We start from the raw sequence: 20,224 nt of genomic DNA on the forward strand, positions 1-20,224 counted from the left end.
CATATGCAAGCACACATACCTCAGCGTGGCGTAGCTATGCATATGAATGAACCTTCTTCCCGCTCATACCTCATTCGTTACATAGTCCTCCATTACACAATGGGACCATGGAAGCAATAGGCCCTACATGAAGCAAACAAAAAAAAGGAGGATGTCAACGCCCATCATGAATTGGTCCTAAAAATCCAAGATATTGTCTAAATACCTCATTGGAGCCGGAGGCAAGGATAAGATCATCCCGTTGTATAAACAAGAAAATTAAGAGCTTGCCTCTCAATTCCCAATTTTTGTAGCCTCTGCACTTTTCAAGTACAACAATTGTATCTGTTTTCTTTTCATGTTACACAAATGCGAATACAATAAATTTTTCTCTAGGGTTTTTGAAATCAACAAATTTTTCTCCAAGGTTTTTGATTGATTACTATATGCTTTATTGCCCAAAGGTAATGCCTTGCCTAAGACACAAGATGAAGCAAAGAAGATATTGACTACAGTCTATAGGCATGGATTTTAAGTGAATTCATGCCAAGGCCTCTTTGTCCAGGTATTTATTGCCTTTTACCTGCTCGTACTACAGAGTGTTCCACCTCCTCCCGAAAGGTATTATCTCTAGAGGGTCTTCCCCTCGTGTGCAGGGAGCAGATACGTAGGAAAAAACCTAAGCTGCGCGAGGGGAGTCCAGCGGATGATTACCCTTTCCGGTCCTATTATGGTTCTTCTCCCTCTAGTGAAGAATAAGGTCTGTTGAACAAACACCTCCATTGAAGAAGAGAGCCGGTTTGGTGCTCGATCTACCACACAAGTACAAACTGTCCACATCTAGCCTCGACCTTTGATGTAATGTGCATATTGTATGCGGCTAGGAAATAATGATATCAGTATGTGTGGATATCTGTGGCCACAACAACCATTATAATTTCCACAACTATCGGTAATAAGACCTCCCTTAGTGTTACCAACACCCCCTATTCATGGGAATGTTAGAGAAACTCACGTGTCCTAACAACATGCAAAACCAAGCTAGGGGGATGTATACAAATGTACCCGATACCACCATTAGTATTATCACCATAGCCACCAATGCCCAAATTGATGTCTGTCCACCAGGTGGTTATTGAATGAGTGAGACTACTCTAGGGAGCTAGCGATTGCTTACCTTGATGAAGCTCAAGAGATCAATCTTGAGTATTACATTATGCAAGGAGGGACACCACTTACTATATTCTAAACCACAACACAATGGAAAAAGAAAAGTGGATGAACACTACATCAAGGAGAGCCCCACTCTGGATTGGTAACTACACCTTTTAAGGTCAAAACCTAAGCACATACATAATGATACAAAGGGATCAAACTATGAACCTTGGATCGAACTCGGAACACAAGGCCCAAAAGGAGGAGAAGAGTGAGGAAGGTAGCAAGACGTGAATCATGAGTGAGTGATGAGGGGACTACTGAAATTATATCCACACAATCCAAGGAGGAGGAACCACAATTACAAGAAGGGAAGGGTGTAGTTGGTAAGGAAAATAGATCAAAAACAACCTTAGATACTCCAAAGGGAATGGGAGAATACCCTAGAATGAACCTAGAACCTTCCTTATGGAAAGTTAGGAGAAATTTGATGAGAGACTAAGCCATTCGAGCTACAAATATAGTCTAACCAAGTAAGGGAACAACAAGGGACCCAAGAGAACTCTGAGACCCTTGTTGGAATATATAATGGAAGTAGCAAGCTTGGAGTCTAATATGAAGGAGGATTTTTTCAATCATATGCTTGGCTAAAGAGAATGGGCCCTCTCTCAGGAACGAGCAATTCTTGAACATGCTTGTGAGTCTAATATAAAGGAGAATTTATTTAATCGTATGTTTGCTGAACATGGAGCTCTCTCTTCAACAATTCCTCCCTCTCCCAAGGGGGACCAACAATTCCTCCCTCCCCAAGGGAGGACTCTCTCTCTTCAACAATTCCTCCCTCTCCCAAGGGGGACCAACAATTCCTAAACAATTTTACTAATTGTTGGCTCCCCCCTCTCCCGAGGGGAACTAGCGATTCGTGAACATTTATCCTTGGAATTTGATGATTACTCAAACCATCTCACCAAGAGATGTAGCATGACTTATGACCTTTCTTTCTTCGTAAAATGAAGCTGCCGATAGGGGCATTGTTGAGGGGAAATAAATGCTTGTGTTGGATGGATTTGAAAGAATGGGAAGAAGGATGACTCTGATCTAAGACAAGGTCTGATGATAATTTTCCAATAGCTATTAAGGAGGCCTTGAACTTGATCAGAGAAGACAAGATACTACTTCAACGTGCACAGATTCTCATGAATCATTTAGGACATTACTAGGAGAGTGATAACACAAATACAAAACTAATAGTATTACACAAGAGTTATCAAGCTACAACTATCCTAGATGGAGGAGAAAGAGTCATTATCGTTACCACAAACAATCCTGGGAGAGGTGGGGTAAACCAAACTTGATCGTAAAAAAGGCAAATGGGATGATAGACAAACCTATGGGAGTTTTGTGGAATTTGAAAATTAATATTTTCCCATTTAAATTTTGCCATAACTTTATGGTAATGAACTTTTCTAGCCAACACAACTCATATGACATCATACGCATGAAATTTACATACATAAGGGGATTTTTAATTCAAATGGCGAAAATTTTTGTACAAAAGGGGGTACTTTTACTGTAAATAGAGTTATAGAAAGGGTACTTTTATTGTAAATAGAGTTATAGAAAGGGTACTTTTATTGTAAATAGAGTTATAGAAGGGGTATTTTTAAAATTCAAAAATCTATAAGTAGGGGGTTTTGTAAATAGCCCTTAAACACACATGCTACACAAGGGGTTGACAAAGTGATCCCCCCGAGGTCATGGCATTCAGTGCTTGACCAATGCTCTGACAACATTTCAAAGTTTAATGTGTACTACATTCGAGGAACTTAACTTGCAAAAATGGTTAGAAATTTTTATAGATGATCTCTATGCACACACACAATGGAAGGACCATACATACATGGTAACATACACACATGCACAAGTGCATAGCACCCCTCTAAAAACCACCCCCTCTCTCTCTCTCTCTAAAAAACTTTCCCCATAGATCCTTTAAATTTCCTCCCCCTAAAATTTTAAAACAACCCTTTTCATGGAGAAAATTTCCACTGCCACGTGGCAATGTAACCCACATTGCCAAACGGCACCACGTGCTAGGTCATCACCCAAAAGTACAAAGGGGCAAGAAGAAGGGAATCCCCCATGAGTCTTATGTGGATAAGATGTATGTGTTCTATCACCATGAGAAGGTTGATCAAGAGAGTTACACCATAGAGACATCTATTAATCAAGATGAAAACCCCGTAGAGGCCAAGAAGGGAATGATAGTCTTAGCATGCATACACTCTCACAGTGGGATCTTGTAAATTATCCATGGTGGATAGACTTTCCAAGTGGCCATGTGTTGACAAGATATGGATATCATTATATACAATAGTCCTCCAATAAAAAGGTGATATGTGTTGCCAAAGATATTATAAAGGAGAATATTTAGCTTGTGTTTAGTCATCATCCACCATGGATGACCTTCTACCTCATGGTACCACCACTTCATTGTATGGTTGCCTTTGCCATGCTACAACAGAATGTGTTATACACAAAATTACATGTTTTTTCCTTGGGGATGGTTAGAAGATAGAGACTATATGCGGTTGGGCAAGAATGTTTAATGGTGGGCTATTCCCTTGACTTCATGACTAGCTATGCAATGGAGGGAGTTGGAGCCTCAAAATGGAACAAGCTCACTAAGGAGAATTTATAGTAGGGTATTGTAGTGTAATGGTTGTGGCTAGCTTCGAAAATCTTATCCTTAGTAGGTTGTAAAATATTTCTTGCATTATCAGAGGCTTTTTCTCTTGGTCTAGCCTTGAGATATTGTTTGATTGGCATATGTGTAACAACCTCATGAGGTAGTGATTCATTTGTGCAAATAAATACTAGTAGTGTGTGGAATTGGAGTTCTTAAATTTGAATTTTAAGGTCCATGAATCACTTGGATGGAAAGATACATTCATGTTCAAGGCCTTCAGGTTACAAGGCATGTTGTCATGTTTGACAAGATTCCAAATGGCTCTCCTATTATTTATGCATATAGCTAATGGTGGACTTCTAGACTCATTATCTTCAAGAGGGTATACATACAGCCAATGGTGGACTTCTAGACTCATTATCTTCAAGAGGCCAAGATAATGATGGGAGTCTATGGGCCTGTTTGAGGGGGAGTGGAAAGATCCATTAGTTTTATTGCATGCATCTTGAGTTTGTTGTGTGCTCCAAAGAACTCATTATAGAGATGGAGTGCTCTCCAGAGGTTTCATTATATAGAGATGGGGTGCTTCAAAGAGGACTCGTTAGATGGGATGTGGTATTGATAGTGATTCTTCTATTATGAGCAGTGTGGTAGAACTTCTTGTGAGAGCATGTAGTATTAAGAGAGCTCAATCGGATTTCAATGACTAAGGTGTATATGTGGATCTCCTTGCGTGTTTTTAATTCATAATGTTGGTAAGCACCCACCATTTTTTTAATGTAGAGAGAAAGGCCTTTTAATAGATCTAGACTTGTTGTCTTCTATAGGCCAAGAATATGATGGGAGCCCATGGGCCTATCAGAGGAGGAGTGGGAAGATCCATTAGTTTTATTGCATGCATCTTGAGTCTGTTGTGTGCTCGTCCAAAGGACTCATTGTAGAAATGGGGCGCTCTCCAAAGCTCTTGTTATGGAGATGGGGTGCTTCAAAGAGGATTCATTATGGACATGGGGTGTGCTATTGCACCTCTCGTGAGAGCATGCATGGCATCTACACACCGATGCTTTTCTTTTGATAGTGATTCTTCTATTCTGAGCTCTTTGGTGGACCTTCTTATGTGAGCATCTAGTACTAAGAGAGCTTGAGTGGATTTTAATGAGAAAGGTCAAGGTGATAAGTACAATGTGATGGAGGTGATGTGAGTATGTTGTGATGCCCACTAGAAATCCTTTTTTTTTTCTAGAAAAAGATCCTTCTATTAGTTACGGAAAAAACTAGCCACGAAGGACTAAAACAAACACAAAGGGCTAGATATAGACTCGCCTCATGTATAGGGAAGGGATCACCTCATGTATAGGGAAGGGATCAAGTAACCAAAAGAGGGGAAAGAGATGCTTCTCCTCCTTGTTGGCTGCTCTATGAGGAGATGTATATCTGATACAAGAGGGGGGGAACAACCACACAGGTGGTCTCTAATGCCAAGTGGGGTCACCGTCAGGCCACCACAGCCTCAAGAAAGCTTCCCGCTACTTCTGCATGCGGTCAGATCAACCCTACAGCTTCCCCCCACTAACCACAGCTCGCCATATGTGTCAAGCTACAATATTGCTACAAATCTCCCATCTCTGCCATGAGCCTAGGCACTAATGGTCTATGTAGATGAGGTTACGACACTGGTACTACCGAAATATAGTGGGTGGTGAGAGACCTATAGGGCTAGCCCTCCACCATCCTCCTCGTAAGTCCAGACCTCCTCAACTTCTGTATCCAAGAAACTATGCTCCATGTAATGATCCGGGTCGAAGCCCTGTCCATAGTGTAGATGTGGAGAATCTGCCACCAAACCTGTTGAGCCTCTAGGAAATCCTAAAGACAATGTCGTTGTTTTGAGACTCTTGTTGTGGGTGGCTACACCTCTAAAAAACTACTAGGCCAGCCAAGCTCCTATCTTCCACCATCAGCCAAAGAAAGAGGGTGATCTTTCTAAGCCAAAAACTATCCGAAGGCCTATTCCAAAAATCTGAGAGGAAACATTGTGAGTGGTGGTCCAATGATTGCCAATGTGCTGCTACTACCAGGGTGCCATCAATCTCTAGCAACTGGATCATCTGGCCTACCCACGCTGTGTATGCAAAGAAGCGGACATCTAGATTCTCCTCTCAATCAGTGGGGTCTCGCCAAGTCCACTTTCTTGGGTCCCACTAGAGGCGTGTGAGAGATCGGTACGCCCATATCCAAAGCTACTAGAATCTCTCCCAGACCACCTTGGCCGGTGGTGGGTCTATGTGCCACTCTAATGCTGCCTGAAGTCCAATCATCCTCATCCTCTGTAAGGTGTAGCCACTAAAATCCTCTAAGGGAAGCTCGGATCTCTCTCATTAGGACCTCAATGGAGTCTTCTTGGGCCCTTTTATTTGGCAGTTTAAGGGAGTCAAACCTTTTCTCTTAAGAAGAAACGTGTTCTAATTTGAAGCTTCAAAACGGCTACTTTATTCGAATTTGAATTTTGGGAGGAAAATGGAATTTAAAATCTAGCGGATAAAATCATATCATCTAACATATCTATGGAAAGCTCTTGATGCGTAGATCACGGATCTGTAATCTCCGCTCAAATCGGAGCTTGTATGTAGAAGTTATGGAGGTCCGAAAATTGTAAAATTGCCCCCCCCTTTTTGGGGAAAAAAGTGCACCCTTTGACCACTCTTACACCTCTCTTAATCACCAATGGTTTTTGCTTACATGGCGTGATCCAATAGAAAAAGTGGGCAGACCACTGCCCTCATCTGCTCCGTGGACTGCCACAAGAATATCATGCTTGGTAAACTAGCCAGGGGGGGAGTCGGATTTGGGATAGGAGTCACCCACTCCTGAGGAATAGGTGAGTCGATATCGATGTTGAGCTTGTCTCTACCCTGGATCCCTATTAGGCCTCTCTCGTGTGCAACTCCGGGGGAAACTTCCTATGTGTGATAAAATCTCCAAGGGACCTGGCATATCCTATGCTCAACGCGCCCCATGAAACATGAGGTCGATCCTCTAGCATGTGGCCACTGGTTCAGGGGGTTCCAGACCAATGGGGCTGGTGCCAAAGCCGCTTCTCTAAGGCTGTCTAAGCTATCTACCTAAGGGATGGCCTGAGGTGATGCCAAGCTCACAGTAAACTAGCTGTAATATGTCCTTAAAAAGCTACACTAAAACTGCGGGCATGCATCTTTGTGAAGATCCATCTCGTGCTCTGCAGCCAAGGGCCCCCTAGACTCGAGGTATAGGCTTGTCCCAAGAGGATTTCCTTCCAATGCTCACCACCGAGAAGGAGTCCTCTAATCAGTTTGCCCAGCAAGTCAAGGCTAAATCAGTTTGCCCAGCAAGTCAAGGCTTTGAATAGCGGGGTCAATGATGCCCAGGACTCCTGTACGTCGTGGCTAAATAATCACTCTCCATGCCACCTTGGCACTAGCAGGCCTCCCATCACTGCCCATAAGGAATTCCGGATCAACCATTGTATCTGACCAATACATGCTCAAGAGAAGGCCCAACAAGAAGTAATGTACCACATGGTGGCAGGAGGACTTGGTTTACTACCACCACTCAACCAGTTAGGGAGAGTCCCGTGGAACTCCAATACAAAAGCTTCTTCCGAATGCTTGGAAGAAGGAGAGGGATCTACTGCTCTAGAGAGATATCAATGCCCACATGACATTCAAGATAGAAAATGGGAGTGCCCCTCAGAATCCACTGGGAAAGCCTCTACTGGACGCCAAGTTGGGGCAGGTGCAGAGCCTACCCAAAAGCCACTTGACTTGTGTCAGTTTATTTGCATAACAAAAAATCTCGATCTCCTCAGCGAACCTCTAGAGATTCCCCCCTTTCTTTGTTCCTCTCCAACCAAATTGGTAACCCATTGTGCTTGCCCTGGAACTATGAATGTGCTCCAAAAGAGGGTTCTACTTGCAGTAGCGTTCGAGAGGTAAACATTGAGGAAGCCAACGCAATCCTCTGCAACCAAATTGGTAACCCATTGTGCTTGCCCTAGAACTATGACTCATAATCTTGTCTCACTACTAGCAAGAGTTGCTCACACTGACAGAGATACAGACTCCTCCATGTGTCCCCGAGAGGCCAAAGGATGGAGACCAAAAAGTGTGACTCCTTCCTGGTAAAATCTTCCTGCATCAGTGTGCGCCCCTTGGAAAGGTGTGCCCCCAGAGGAGAAGAATGTCTAAAAGTCCCCCAACTCTAGCTCTCTAAAGCTCTCCTCTAAGGGGGTGCCTCCTCTGAAAGCACTAAGGCCCCCCTAAACCATGAATGTTCCATGAGACTATCCGCATATCAATCTATGTGGGAGGAAGAACTATCGGAACTATCCTCCACTCGAGTCTTGGGCAAGAGTTTATACAAGGAATAATCCCAATCTGTCCTAGAACGGTAAGTGGGCGTGAATCCTATCCTCCATGTGACACCACTCTATCTGAGCACGAGAGTATGCATACTTTAAACTCCATCGATCATAATGGAGTTACCTAACTAGAATATGCATGAACACAAAAAGCAACACCTCCACGCTAGAGAGGCCACGATCTCCCCGACCTAGTCTCTATGGCCTAAGCCTCCAAGCTCCATCCTAGCGAATGGCTATAGATGGGTGATTACATCGGGCGGTGATACAAAGGTTGTGAAGATGGTTGGATGGCGGTACCCAACTGACTTCGAGGCCCACTCCATCCCTAGGATTACACTAAAAGGGAAAGAGAAGATCATTATGCCATTCTCTGGCATAGAGGGTCTGGAATGGTGTGAAAACCACATATAGCTACTGTCTCCTCAAACATATATGTCCCTTCTGTTGGAAGACATCAAGCGACAAACAGAACTCACCGGCTATCTCTGCTCCGGGTCGAGGGCTACTAGAGGTTGATTGGAGTGCTCTAGAGAGGCGAAGGGAGGGGGGAGGGTGGCCCTTGATGAGGAGGACAAAACAGAAGGAACTGCTATAGAAAGAGACGGTGCTAAGGATAGAGGAGGAGAGAAAGAAGGTGAGGGGAGAAGGCAAGGGGGCAGGTTACGAAGAGGAAGGAGAGGGCCTCGACTAGGAGTGATCCATTGTAGAGGTATGTTGTTGGGAGAGGCTTGTCAGGGGCTCAATGGGATCTACCAGCCTCACTAAACACTTAGAGCTGGGGGAGGAATCACGACGGGGAATCGGCCACCAAATTGAAGAGATCGAAGGGACCCATTCCGTGGCTAGAGGGGGGCTATCCGTCGCCAACTAGAGGTGCTGTGATAAATTCTCAAACCGGTTGTCTAACAGAATCGAATCCTCCTGTACTCTACCAGCTTGGCGCATGCGACGGCAACGCTCGGCTCCAGTTGACTGCTCGGGTGCGGGCCAATTGTCTGCCACTCTCCGGTAGCTGGGTCGTCCTCGATCAAAGCCTAGTGTTGCGCTACCTGAGAACATGGCTCTCGCTCTACCCCCTAGTGAGGTTGTGGATGGGAAAGGGGGGGGGGAACCATAGGAGGTGGTCTCCTAGACTGGTGCCAAGGGAAAGCTTTGGCTAGGTGTCCCATCTGCCTACAAATGAAACGTTAGCCTAGAAGGCCTGAATACTCCACTCGCGAATGACGAGATTACCCCCCGAAGGCATGGAACGGATATAACATGAGGTACTGAATCCGGTGAGACAACACAGATGCAAAGGAATGGAATCTTGGCTCCTTGATTGAGTGTCGAGGTAGCAGTGGGGGGGATTCCATCACTCCCCCGATGGCACCAATAATCATCGTGAGAATAGGGAGGTATTCCTTCCTAAGGCCGGGGAAGCAAACTAAGCCCGACACGCGAGCTAAAGGGTCCGATGTAGGGTGAAAGCCATGCTACCACTGCGCAAAGAAGTCGTGGGCCGTACGCAATGCAAGGGGGCTCAGTTGCATGACTCATTCTGAAGCTGCTAGAAAGTCAAACTCCACCTAGTAATCGCCTCCGCGCAGCACTACCGGATCTCCAATCTATCACCACCCTCCTTGGGAATCAAATGTATCAAGCCCTCTATGAGCCTTAAGTTATTGTTTTTCATTTTTGTTTTGAAGCTTGTTTGCATTATAGTTTCGTACTTGGAAGGGAAAAACCTTGGTTTTATTATGATTTGTAGGACTTTAAAGCTTACCACAAGGCTTCGATTTCATTGCATTTAATCAAGAAATAGCTTATTTGTTATTAGGATTGTAATCGACTCTGAAAACATTTAGAGTGGGAAAATTAATTTTTGTTCCAACATGTATAATTTTCCATGCATTGTTGGGATTGCTTAGAAGCATGAAAAATTTACCAAACATGCGAATATTATTTCATAAAAACAATAGAAAAAGGACAAATAAAATTGAAAATGGCCCTCTGCAAATAAAATTCTCTTTTTTGGGATGTAAAAAACCAAGAAAAATAAATCATGTCGCAGGACATGCAAATGCAGAACATTACATAAACATATTTATACGAAATGTATCGGACATTTAATATATGACAATAAATTTTAAAAAAATTATTTTGCATAGAATAAACTTAAGCATAAAATAAAAATAAAAATAAAAATAATTTCGTAGGCCGCTCAGATATATTTGTGTAGTATCTATTAACTTTAAACATTTCGTTGCGCATCATCGCTTAAGCGACGATGCATCGTCGCTACGCGATTTAATCCTCGCTTGAGCGACGTTAAGTAACTTTTTAAAATTTCATCGCTTATGCGACGCATATGCATCGCTACAGACGTCGCTATTGTGGTCGCTTAAGCGATGTACAACAGCGATGCCTGTAGCAATGGCTCGACACGTCGCGTAAGCGACGCTTTTGCGTCACTTCTGTCATCTCGCTATGGACTGGTAGTGTGTATAGGGAAGGGATCAAGTAACCAAAAGAGGGGAAAGAGACGCTTCTCCTCCTTGTTGGCTGCTCTATGGAGATGTATATCTCATACAAGAGGGGGGGAACAACCACATAGGTGGTCAGTAACGCCAAGTGGGGTCACCATCATGCCACCACAGCCTCAAGAAAGCTTCCCGCTGCTTCTGCATGCGGGAAGATCGACCCTACAGCTTCCCCCACTAACCACAAGTCGCCAAATTTGTCAAGCTACAATATTGCTGCAAATCTCCCATCTCTGCCATGAGCCTAGTCACCATTGGTCTCTGTAGAATAGGTTACGACTGGTACTACCGAAATGCAGTGGGTGGTGAGAGACCTATAGGGCTAGCCCTCCACCATCCTCCTCGTAAGTCCAGACCTCCTCAACCTCTGTATCCAAGAAACTATGCCCCATGTGAAGATGTGGAGAATCCGCCACCAAACCTGTTGAGCCTCTAGGAAATCCTAAAGACAATGTCATTTGTTAAGACTCTTGTTGTGGGTGGCTACACCTCTGAAAAGCTACTGGGCTAGCCAAGCTCCTATCTTCCACCATCAGCCAAAGAAAGAGGGTGATCTTAGTTATTATAAAACAAGGTTTCAACATATTAACAGGCAAAATTCTTTTATTTGTGTATCCGTGATTCTTAATTTTGTTCAAATTAAATAAAAAAGTATGTATTTAATCTAGGCTTTGAAGTAGAGTTTGAAAGTTAACTAAGATTTAATCTAGGCTTTGAAGTAGGGTTTGTAAGTAGGCTTTGGTCTCCACCCAAAATTACATGCCGACTCCCAAAGTATAAGGATGTAAAAAACCAAGAAAAATAAATCATGTCGCAGGACATGCAAATGCAGAACATTACATAAACATATGTATGCGAAATGTATCGGACATTTAATGTATGACAATAAATTTTAAAAATTTTGTTTTGCATAGAATATTTTTAAGCATAAAATAAAAATAAAAATAAAAATAATTGAATCCTCATATATATTTGCGTAGTATCTATTAACTTTAAACATTTCACTTATTCTCAACCTCTATAGGGGTTCACGGTGATTTTAAGGAAAAAAATTATTCTGTAGAGAGATCTTGGGTATATTTAAACATTTCACTGATTCTCAACCTCTACGGTGATTTTAAGAGAAAAAATAATTCTGTAGAGAGATCTTAGCCGGCGCCGCGCGGCCCTTAGAGGGGTTTGCAGACGACGACGGAGTGGTTGGCGATGTGGAGGCTGAACTGGCCGCCCTCCTCGGAGGTGTCGACTTTGGATTGGCCAGGCGGTGGGAGGAGGTGGAACGATTGGATGAGGCGGCCGAGGACGAGGGCGAGGATGGGCATGGCGAGGACGATGCCCGGGCAGCTCCTACGGCCGACACCGAAGGGCAGGAACCGGAAATCGTTACCGGTGGCATCGATTTTGATGTCAGGGCCCAAGAACCTCCGCGGGTCGAACGCCTCCGGCTTGTCCCACATGGCGGGGTTGTTGGCCAAGTACCAAGAGTTCACGACGATTCTGCTCTCGGCCGGTATGTCGTAGCCACCAAGCTTGGCCGGCTTGAGGTTCATGTGCGGCACCATCAGCGGTATCGCCATGCGAAGCCTCATCGTCTCCTTCACCACCGCATGCAGGTAGGGCAGCTTGGGGATGTCTGGTTCTGTCAATGCGACGCCCTTGCCTAGCACCCTCTCCATCTCTTCCCGCACCTTCTGCTGTATGTCTTGGTGGTTCACCAGCTCCGCTATGCCCCATTCAACGGACCATAGAGTCGTCTCAATAGCTGCAGCAGTACATACATGCAGAATTAATATACAAGATATATATATATATATATATATATATTGTCAACCCAGTATCATGCAGCTATATTTAAGGTGGACGTCGTATGATCTTAATCAGCTCTCATGATCTTATACTCCGCAATCATGCAGCAAGGCGCAACGAGTCGTGAATTATAATTACTAGCACATACAAATTAGACGCTATCAATTTCTAGTGCGTCATGACCAACTAATTACCAACTCTCTCTGCATGATCCGAGGCTCGCGACCTCACCTGATCATCACCTGCGTAATAATAATTAGTACACAACATATAATGCCACTGAATTCAGTTTTTATACCTGCCACGTTAATGTTCTCCACAATGTACAACACATTGTCCTCATTGATTTCCCCATTCTTCTGCGCATCCAAAATGTGATCGATGCCACACTTCTCCTCAGACTTCAGATCAATATTCATGGCCTTGGAGCTCCTCAATTTCCTGAACCAAGATCACAATACAATAAGAATCCGGGCCCAGTAGCTTTTCGTGATTAGCTGATTAGAACCCCTAATCATCATTCACCTCATATTTTAACATATTCTACAATAGTATACTGCTTTAAAATACCTTCGACGCTCGTCTATGAAGCACTCTTTGAAGAGCTGGAGACGCTCTTCCTTCACCTTCTTGCACAATGCAAGATAACCCCTCAGGAAAGGCCTCAGAATCGGGATGAAATCACCATAATTGAAGTCAAAGCTCTGTGAAAGCCTACTCCTCTCCCCATTCAGCTTCTTGAGCTGCTTGAAGATGGGATCGTCCTCTGTCTCAAACCTCTTGTTGAACATGAGGCGGTACATGTTGTTGTACATGAGCAATTGCAGTCTTCGTCTGATGACAACACCGGTGGTGGAGGCCTCAGGGCGGGCTTTGAGGTCGGCAATGGCGTGATCGATTTCGTCTTCCCAGCAGGCTCTGGATTGCTGCACAACTTTGTTAGTGAAGAAGGGGACAGTCATGATCCTCCTCATCTTTCTCCAGTGGTCGCCATATTCAGTGAACGCCATGTCCTGGCCTTTCCCCGTGAAAACGTCCAAGACGACATTGCGAGAGTGGGAGCCAAACTCTACCCCTTGTGTGTGGAGAACCTCCTTGGCAAGCTCAGGAGACGACACCACCACAAGGTTCCTTTGGCCCATCCTCAGAAGGAAAATGTGCCCAAACTTCTTGGCGAGGTCAGAGAGGTTTCTATGGTTGAGATCATTCCCCACTTGGAACCAGTTGCCAAATATGGGGAGTGCAAGGGGGCCAGGAGGGAGTTTGAGCTTGGGGCGGGCGAGGTGAAGGATGGCAAGGGAGACCAAAACCATTCCCAAAAGGGTTATAAGTAGCATGGATGGCGCAGGAGAAGAGGTCGAGCTGGGGAGGAGAGTCGAAGAGACATCAGAGAGGGCCATGGCCAACATAGCTAGTCGGGCAAGAGCTAGTCCAGCAAAGGTTTACAGTAATTAAACACCCGAAGTACTGTGATGCAAATCGAGAAAAGAGAGTACGTGTGGCTGGGCTGGGAGAGCAGGAGGTGATTATAAGTGCACTACTCTCCAGCTTCGACTAGCTGGGCTCGGCGCACACAGGGATTGAGGATGCTACACAGATTTTTATAGTGGCTTGCACCAAGTCTCTCTCTCTCTCTCTCTCTCTCTCTCTCTCTGTATTGTGACGGAGTCAAGAAGGGCGTTCTTTGCTTCGCAATATTATGACTGGCCTTCTTTGCCTCCTTAGTGTTTGGCTGTCGTGGGCCTTCTGCGCAGTCGCACTCTTATGACTAACCTCCGCAATGTTTCGTTTGAATTTATTTTGTAAAGTTCTTTTCGTGAGGCTCACATTGATAAAACGAAAATAGAATACGATTCTGCCTTGAAAATACCGCATTTCAGACCAACGAGCGAGCAGTGAGCCTTAGCATGACGTACTTGTGCATATGCAAGCACACATACCTCAGCGTGGCGTAGCTATGCATATGAATGAACCTTCTTCCGGCTCATACCTCATTCGTTACATAGTCCTCCATTACACAATGGGACCATGGAAGCAATAGGCCCTACATGAAGCACACCAACAAAAAAAAGGAGGATGTCAACGCCCATCATGAATTGGTCCTCAAAATCCAAGATATTGTCTAAATACCTCATTGGAGCCGGAGGCAAGGATAAGATCATCCCGTTGTATAAACAAGAAAATTAAGAGCTTGCCTCTCAATTCCCAATTTTTGTAGCCTCTGCACTTTTCAAGTACAACAATTGTATCTGTTTTCTTTCCATGTTACACAAATGCGAAATCAATAAATTTTTCTCTAGGGTTTTTGAAATCAACAAATTTTTCTCCAAGGTTTTTGATTGATTACTATATGCTTTATTGCCCAAAGGCAATGCCTTGCCTAAGACACAAGATGAAGCAAAGAAGATATTGACTACAGTCTATAGGCATGGATTTTAAGTGAATTCATGCCAAGGCCTCTTCGTCCAGGTATTTATTGCCTTTTACCTGCTCGTACTACAGAGTGTTCCACCTCCTCCCGAAAGGTATTATCTCTAGAGGGTCTTCCCCTCGTGTGCAGGGAGCCGATACGTAGGAAAAAACCTAAGCTGCGCGAGGGGAGTCCAGCGGCGGATGATTACCCTTTCCGGTCCTATTATGGTTCTTCTCCCTCTAGTGAAGAATAAGGTCCGTTGAACAAACACCTCCATTGAAGAAGAGAGCCGGTTTGGTGCTCGATCTACCACACAAGTACAAACTGTCCACATCTAGCCTCGACCTTTGATGTAATGTGCATATTGTATGCGGCTAGGAAATAATGATATCAGTATGTGTGGATATCTGTGGCCACAACAACCATTATAATTTCCACAACTATCGGTAATAACACCTCCCTTACTGTTACCAACACCCCCTATTCATGGGAATGTTAAAGAAACTCACGTGTCCTAACAACATGCAAAACCAAGCTAGGGGGATGTATACAAATGTACCCGGTACCACCATTAGTATTATCACCATAGCCACCAATGCCCAAACTGACGTCTGTCCACCAGGTGGTTATTGAATGAGTGAGAATACTCTAGGGAGCTAGCGATTGCTTACCTTGATGAAGCTCAAGAGATCAATCTTGAGTATTACATTATGCAAGGAGAGGGACACCACTTACTATATTCTAAACCACAACACAATGGAAAAAGAAAAGTGGATGAACACTACATCAAGGAGTGCCCCACTCTGGATTGGTAACTACACCTTTTAAGGTCAAAACCTAAGCACATACATAAATGATACAAAGGGATCAAACTATGAACCTTGGATCGAACTTGGCACACAAGGCCCAAAAGGAGGAGAGGAGTGAGGAAGGTAGCAAGAGGTGAATCATGAGTGAGTGATGAGGGGACTATTGAAATTATATCCACACAATCCAAGGAGGAGGAACCACAATTACAAGAAGGGAAGGGTGTAGTTGGTAAGGAAAATAGATCAAAAACAACCTTAGATACTCTAAAGGGAATGGGAGAATACCCTAGAATGAACCTAGAACCTTCATTATGGAAAGTTAGGGGAAATTTGATGAGAGACTAAGCCATTCGAGCTACAAAGATAGTCTAACCAAGTAAGGGAACAACAAGGGACCCAAGAGAACTCTGAGACCCTTGTTGGAATATATAATGGAAGTAGCAAGCTTGGAGTCTAATATGAAGGAGGATTTTTTCAATCATATGCTTGGCTAAAGAGAATGGGCCCTCTCTCAGGAACGAGCAATTCTTGAACATGCTTGTGAGTCTAATATAAAGGAGAATTTATTTAATCGTATGTTTGCTGAACAGGGAGGACTCTCTCTCTTCAACAATTCCTCCCTCTCCCAAGGGGGACCAACAATTCCTCCCTCTCCCAAGGGAGGACTCTCTCTCTTCAACAATTCCTCCCTCTCCCAAGGGGGACCAACAATTCCTAAACATGTTTACTAATTGTTGGCTCCCCCCTCTCCCGAGGGGAACTAGCGATTCGTGAACATTTATCCTTGGAATTTGATGATTACTCAAACCATCTCACCAAGAGATGTAGCATGACTTATGACCTTTCTTTCTTCGTAAAATGAAGCTGTCGATAGGGGTATCGTTGAGGGGAAATAAATGCTTGTGTTGGATGGATTTAAAAGAATGGGAAGAAGGATGACTCCGATCTAAGACAAGGTCTGATGATAATTTTCCAATAGCTATTAAGGAGGCCTTGAACTTGATCAGAGAAGACAAGATACTACTTCAACGTGCACAAATTCTCATGAATCATTTAGGACATTACTAGGAGAGTGATAACACAAATACAAAACTAATAGTATTACACAAGAGTTATCAAGCTACAACTATCCTAGATGGAGGAGAAAGAGTCATTATCGCTACCACAAACAATCCTGGGAGAGGTGGGGTGAACCAAACTTGATTGTAAAAATGGCAAATGGGATGATAGATAAACCCATGGGAGTTTTGTGGAATTTGAAAATTAATATTTTCCCGTTTAAATTTTGCCATAACTTTATGGTAATGAACTTTTCTAGCCAACACAACTCATATGACATCATACGCATGAAATTTACATACATAAGGGGACTTTTAATTCAAATGGCGAAAATTTTTGTACAAAAGGGGGTACTTTTACTGTAAATAGAGTTATAGAAATTGTACTTTTATTGTAAATAGAGTTATAGAAAGGGTACTTTTATTGTAAATAGAGTTATAGAAGGGGTATTTTTAAAATTCAAAAATCTATAAGTAGGGGGTTTTGTAAATAGCCCTTAAACACACATGCTACACAAGGGGTTGACAAAGTGATCCCCCCGAGGTCATGGCATTCAGTGCTTGACCAATGCTCTGACAACATTTCAAAGTTTAATGTGTCCTACATTCAAGGAACTTAACTTGCAAAAATGGTTAGAAATTTTTATAGATGATCTCTATGCACACACACAATGGAAGGACCATTTGGATTTCCCAAGAAAGATATTTCAAAGGTGTGAACTATATCACATATCCTTGAACCCTTTGAAATGTGAATTCTAGGTAGAGCATGGTGTTATATATTCAATGGGTCGCATAGTATCAAAAAATGGAATTTCCACAGATGAAAGTAAAGTGAAGCGAATTTGTGAACTACCTCCACCCACCAATTACAAATTACAGCACTCGTAATCTTTAAATGGACCAAAGAGTGTTAGCAAGTTTACAATAAATTGCAAAAGGCATTGGCAATGCACCTATTTTGAGACCACCTAATTGGGACTTGATCTTTCATGTCCACCTCGATGCCTCCAATTTTGCAATCGGTTGTGTGTTGATGAAATCAGGTGAATTCAAGGTGGACTACCTGGTAACTAGGCTTTGCAAGTAGACAATTGAGTCATGTGAATTCAAGCTAGACTATCCGGTACGCTTTGCAAGTAGACAATAAAATGAGATGGAAATGAACTATACCACTACATAGCGAGAGAGATTGGTAATGGTTTATGTGGTTAAGTAGAATAGGTAATAAATTTGTGTTCTCTGTAGATCACCAAGCCTTGTTATACCTTGTCAAAACAAACCATGCATAACTAGGCAAATTACGAGATGGTTGCTCTTATGGATGGAATTTAGGAGTTGTTGCTAAATTACCAAATGCGGCTTTATTCAAACTCAACTTGGTGCCTGAATGGAGGGCATAAATTTTTGAGTACCTCTCTTATGGATTCCTAATGATAAAGAGATAAAGAGATGATAAAGAGATCACCACATGACCCCACGGCACCTGTGTGCGTCCACAAACACCAACTCGTTGGCTATGGAACTAAAAAGATAAAGCTACAAAGCTGGTGGCAATGACGTCAAGGCTTTTATCATGGTGGATGGGTAAGAAACTCTTTGTCTTCTCTCAGTGAGGCCACATGGCAAAAACCCCCTTGTACGTATGTACATAGCACTTCCTATTAATTGTAAATACACATACCCGGGAATTATTAAAAACTTGAAACCTAAAACAAAACTAAGAATGATAAAAATTCAAAAACACGCACATGTCTACAGGCACACACATCAGATATACACACCCATGCTCAAATCAAATTTGCACACTCTCTATACATGGAAATTTGCACACTCTCTATACATGGTGACATACACACATCAGATATACACACCCATGCTTAAATGTGCACACTCTCTATACATGGTAACATACACACATGCACAAGTGCATAGCACCCCTCTAAAAACCACCCCCTCTCTCTCTCTCTAAAAAACTTTCCCCATAGATCCTTTAAATTTCCTCCCCCTAAAATTTCAAAACAACCCTTTTCATGGAGAAAATTTCCACACACATAACATTTTAAGAAAAGGTTATGTGTGTGCCACGTGGCAATGTAACCCACATTGCCAAACGGCACCACGTGCTAGGTCATCACCCAAAAGTACAAAGGGGCAAGAAGAAGGGAATCCCCCATGAGTCTTATGTGGATAAGATGTATGTGTTCTATCACCATGAGAAGGTTGATCAAGAGAGTTAAACCATAGAGACGTCTATTAATCAAGATGAAAACCCCGTAGAGGCCAAGAAGGGAATGATAGTCTTAGCATGCATACACTCTCACAGTGGGATCTTGTAAATTATCCATGGTGGATAGACTTTCCAAGTGGCCATGTGTTGACAAGATATGGATATCATTATATACAATAGTCCTCCAATAAAAAGGTGACATGTGTTGCCAAAGATATTATAAAGGAGAATATTTAGCTTGTGTTTAGTCATCATCCACCATGGATGACCTTCTACCTCATGGTACCACCACTTCATTGTATGGTTGCCTTTGCCATGCTACAACAGAATGTGTTATACACAAAATTACATGTTTTTTCCTTGAGGATGGTTAGAAGATAGAGACTATATGCGGTTGGGCAAGAATGTTTAATGGTGGGCTATTCCCTTGACTTCATGACTAGCTATGCAATGGAGGGAGTTGGAGCCTCAAAATGGAACAAGCTCACTAAGGAGAATTTATAGTAGGGTATTGTAGTGTAATGGTTGTGGCTAGCTTCGAAAATCTTATCCTTAGTAGGTTGTAAAATATTTCTTGCATTATCAGAGGCTTTTTCTCTTGGTCTAGCCTTGAGATATTGTTTGATTGGCATATGTGTAACAACCTCATGAGGTAGTGATTCATTTGTGCAAATAAATACTAGTAGTGTGTGGAATTGGAGTTCTTAAATTTGAATTTTAAGGTCCATGAATCACTTGGATGGAAAGATACATTCATGTTCAAGGCCTCCAGGTTACAAGGCATGTTGTCATGTTTGACAAGATTCCAAATGGCTCTCCTATTATTTATGCATATAGCTAATGGTGGACTTCTAGACTCATTATCTTCAAGAGGGTATACATACAGCCAATGGTGGACTTCTAGACTCATTATCTTCTAGAGGCCAAGATAATGATGGGAGTCTATGGGCCTGTTTGAGGGGGAGTGGAAAGATCCATTAGTTTTATTGCATGCATCTTGAGTTTGTTGTGTGCTCCAAAGAACTCATTATAGAGATGGAGTGCTCTCCAGAGGTTTCATTATATAGAGATGGGGTGCTTCAAAGAGGACTCGTTAGATGGGATGTGGTATTGATAGTGATTCTTCTATTATGAGCAGTGTGGTAGAACTTCTTGTGAGAGCAT

General features: G+C 43.0%; 1 protein-coding gene across 1 annotated transcript; it reads right to left on the reverse strand.

Moving 5' to 3' along the window:
* Window positions 1–11,828: 11,828 nt before the first annotated feature.
* LOC147604037 (trans-cinnamate 4-monooxygenase-like) lies at window positions 11,829–14,179 on the reverse strand. Its single transcript, XM_086795141.1, has 3 exons — window positions 13,121–14,179; window positions 12,849–12,991; window positions 11,829–12,506 (listed from the first exon to the last, which is right to left on the reverse strand). The coding sequence occupies exons 1-3, from the start codon at window positions 13,957–13,959 to the stop codon at window positions 11,914–11,916; spliced, it is 1,575 nt and encodes a 524-aa protein (XP_086651267.1). The 5' UTR covers window positions 13,960–14,179; the 3' UTR covers window positions 11,829–11,913.
* Window positions 14,180–20,224: the final 6,045 nt, after the last annotated feature.

This window comes from Cibotium barometz, chromosome 62 (assembly GCF_041138505.1).
Source record: "Cibotium barometz isolate CiBa-2024 chromosome 62, ASM4113850v1, whole genome shotgun sequence".
Lineage (NCBI taxonomy): Eukaryota > Viridiplantae > Streptophyta > Polypodiopsida > Cyatheales > Cibotiaceae > Cibotium > Cibotium barometz.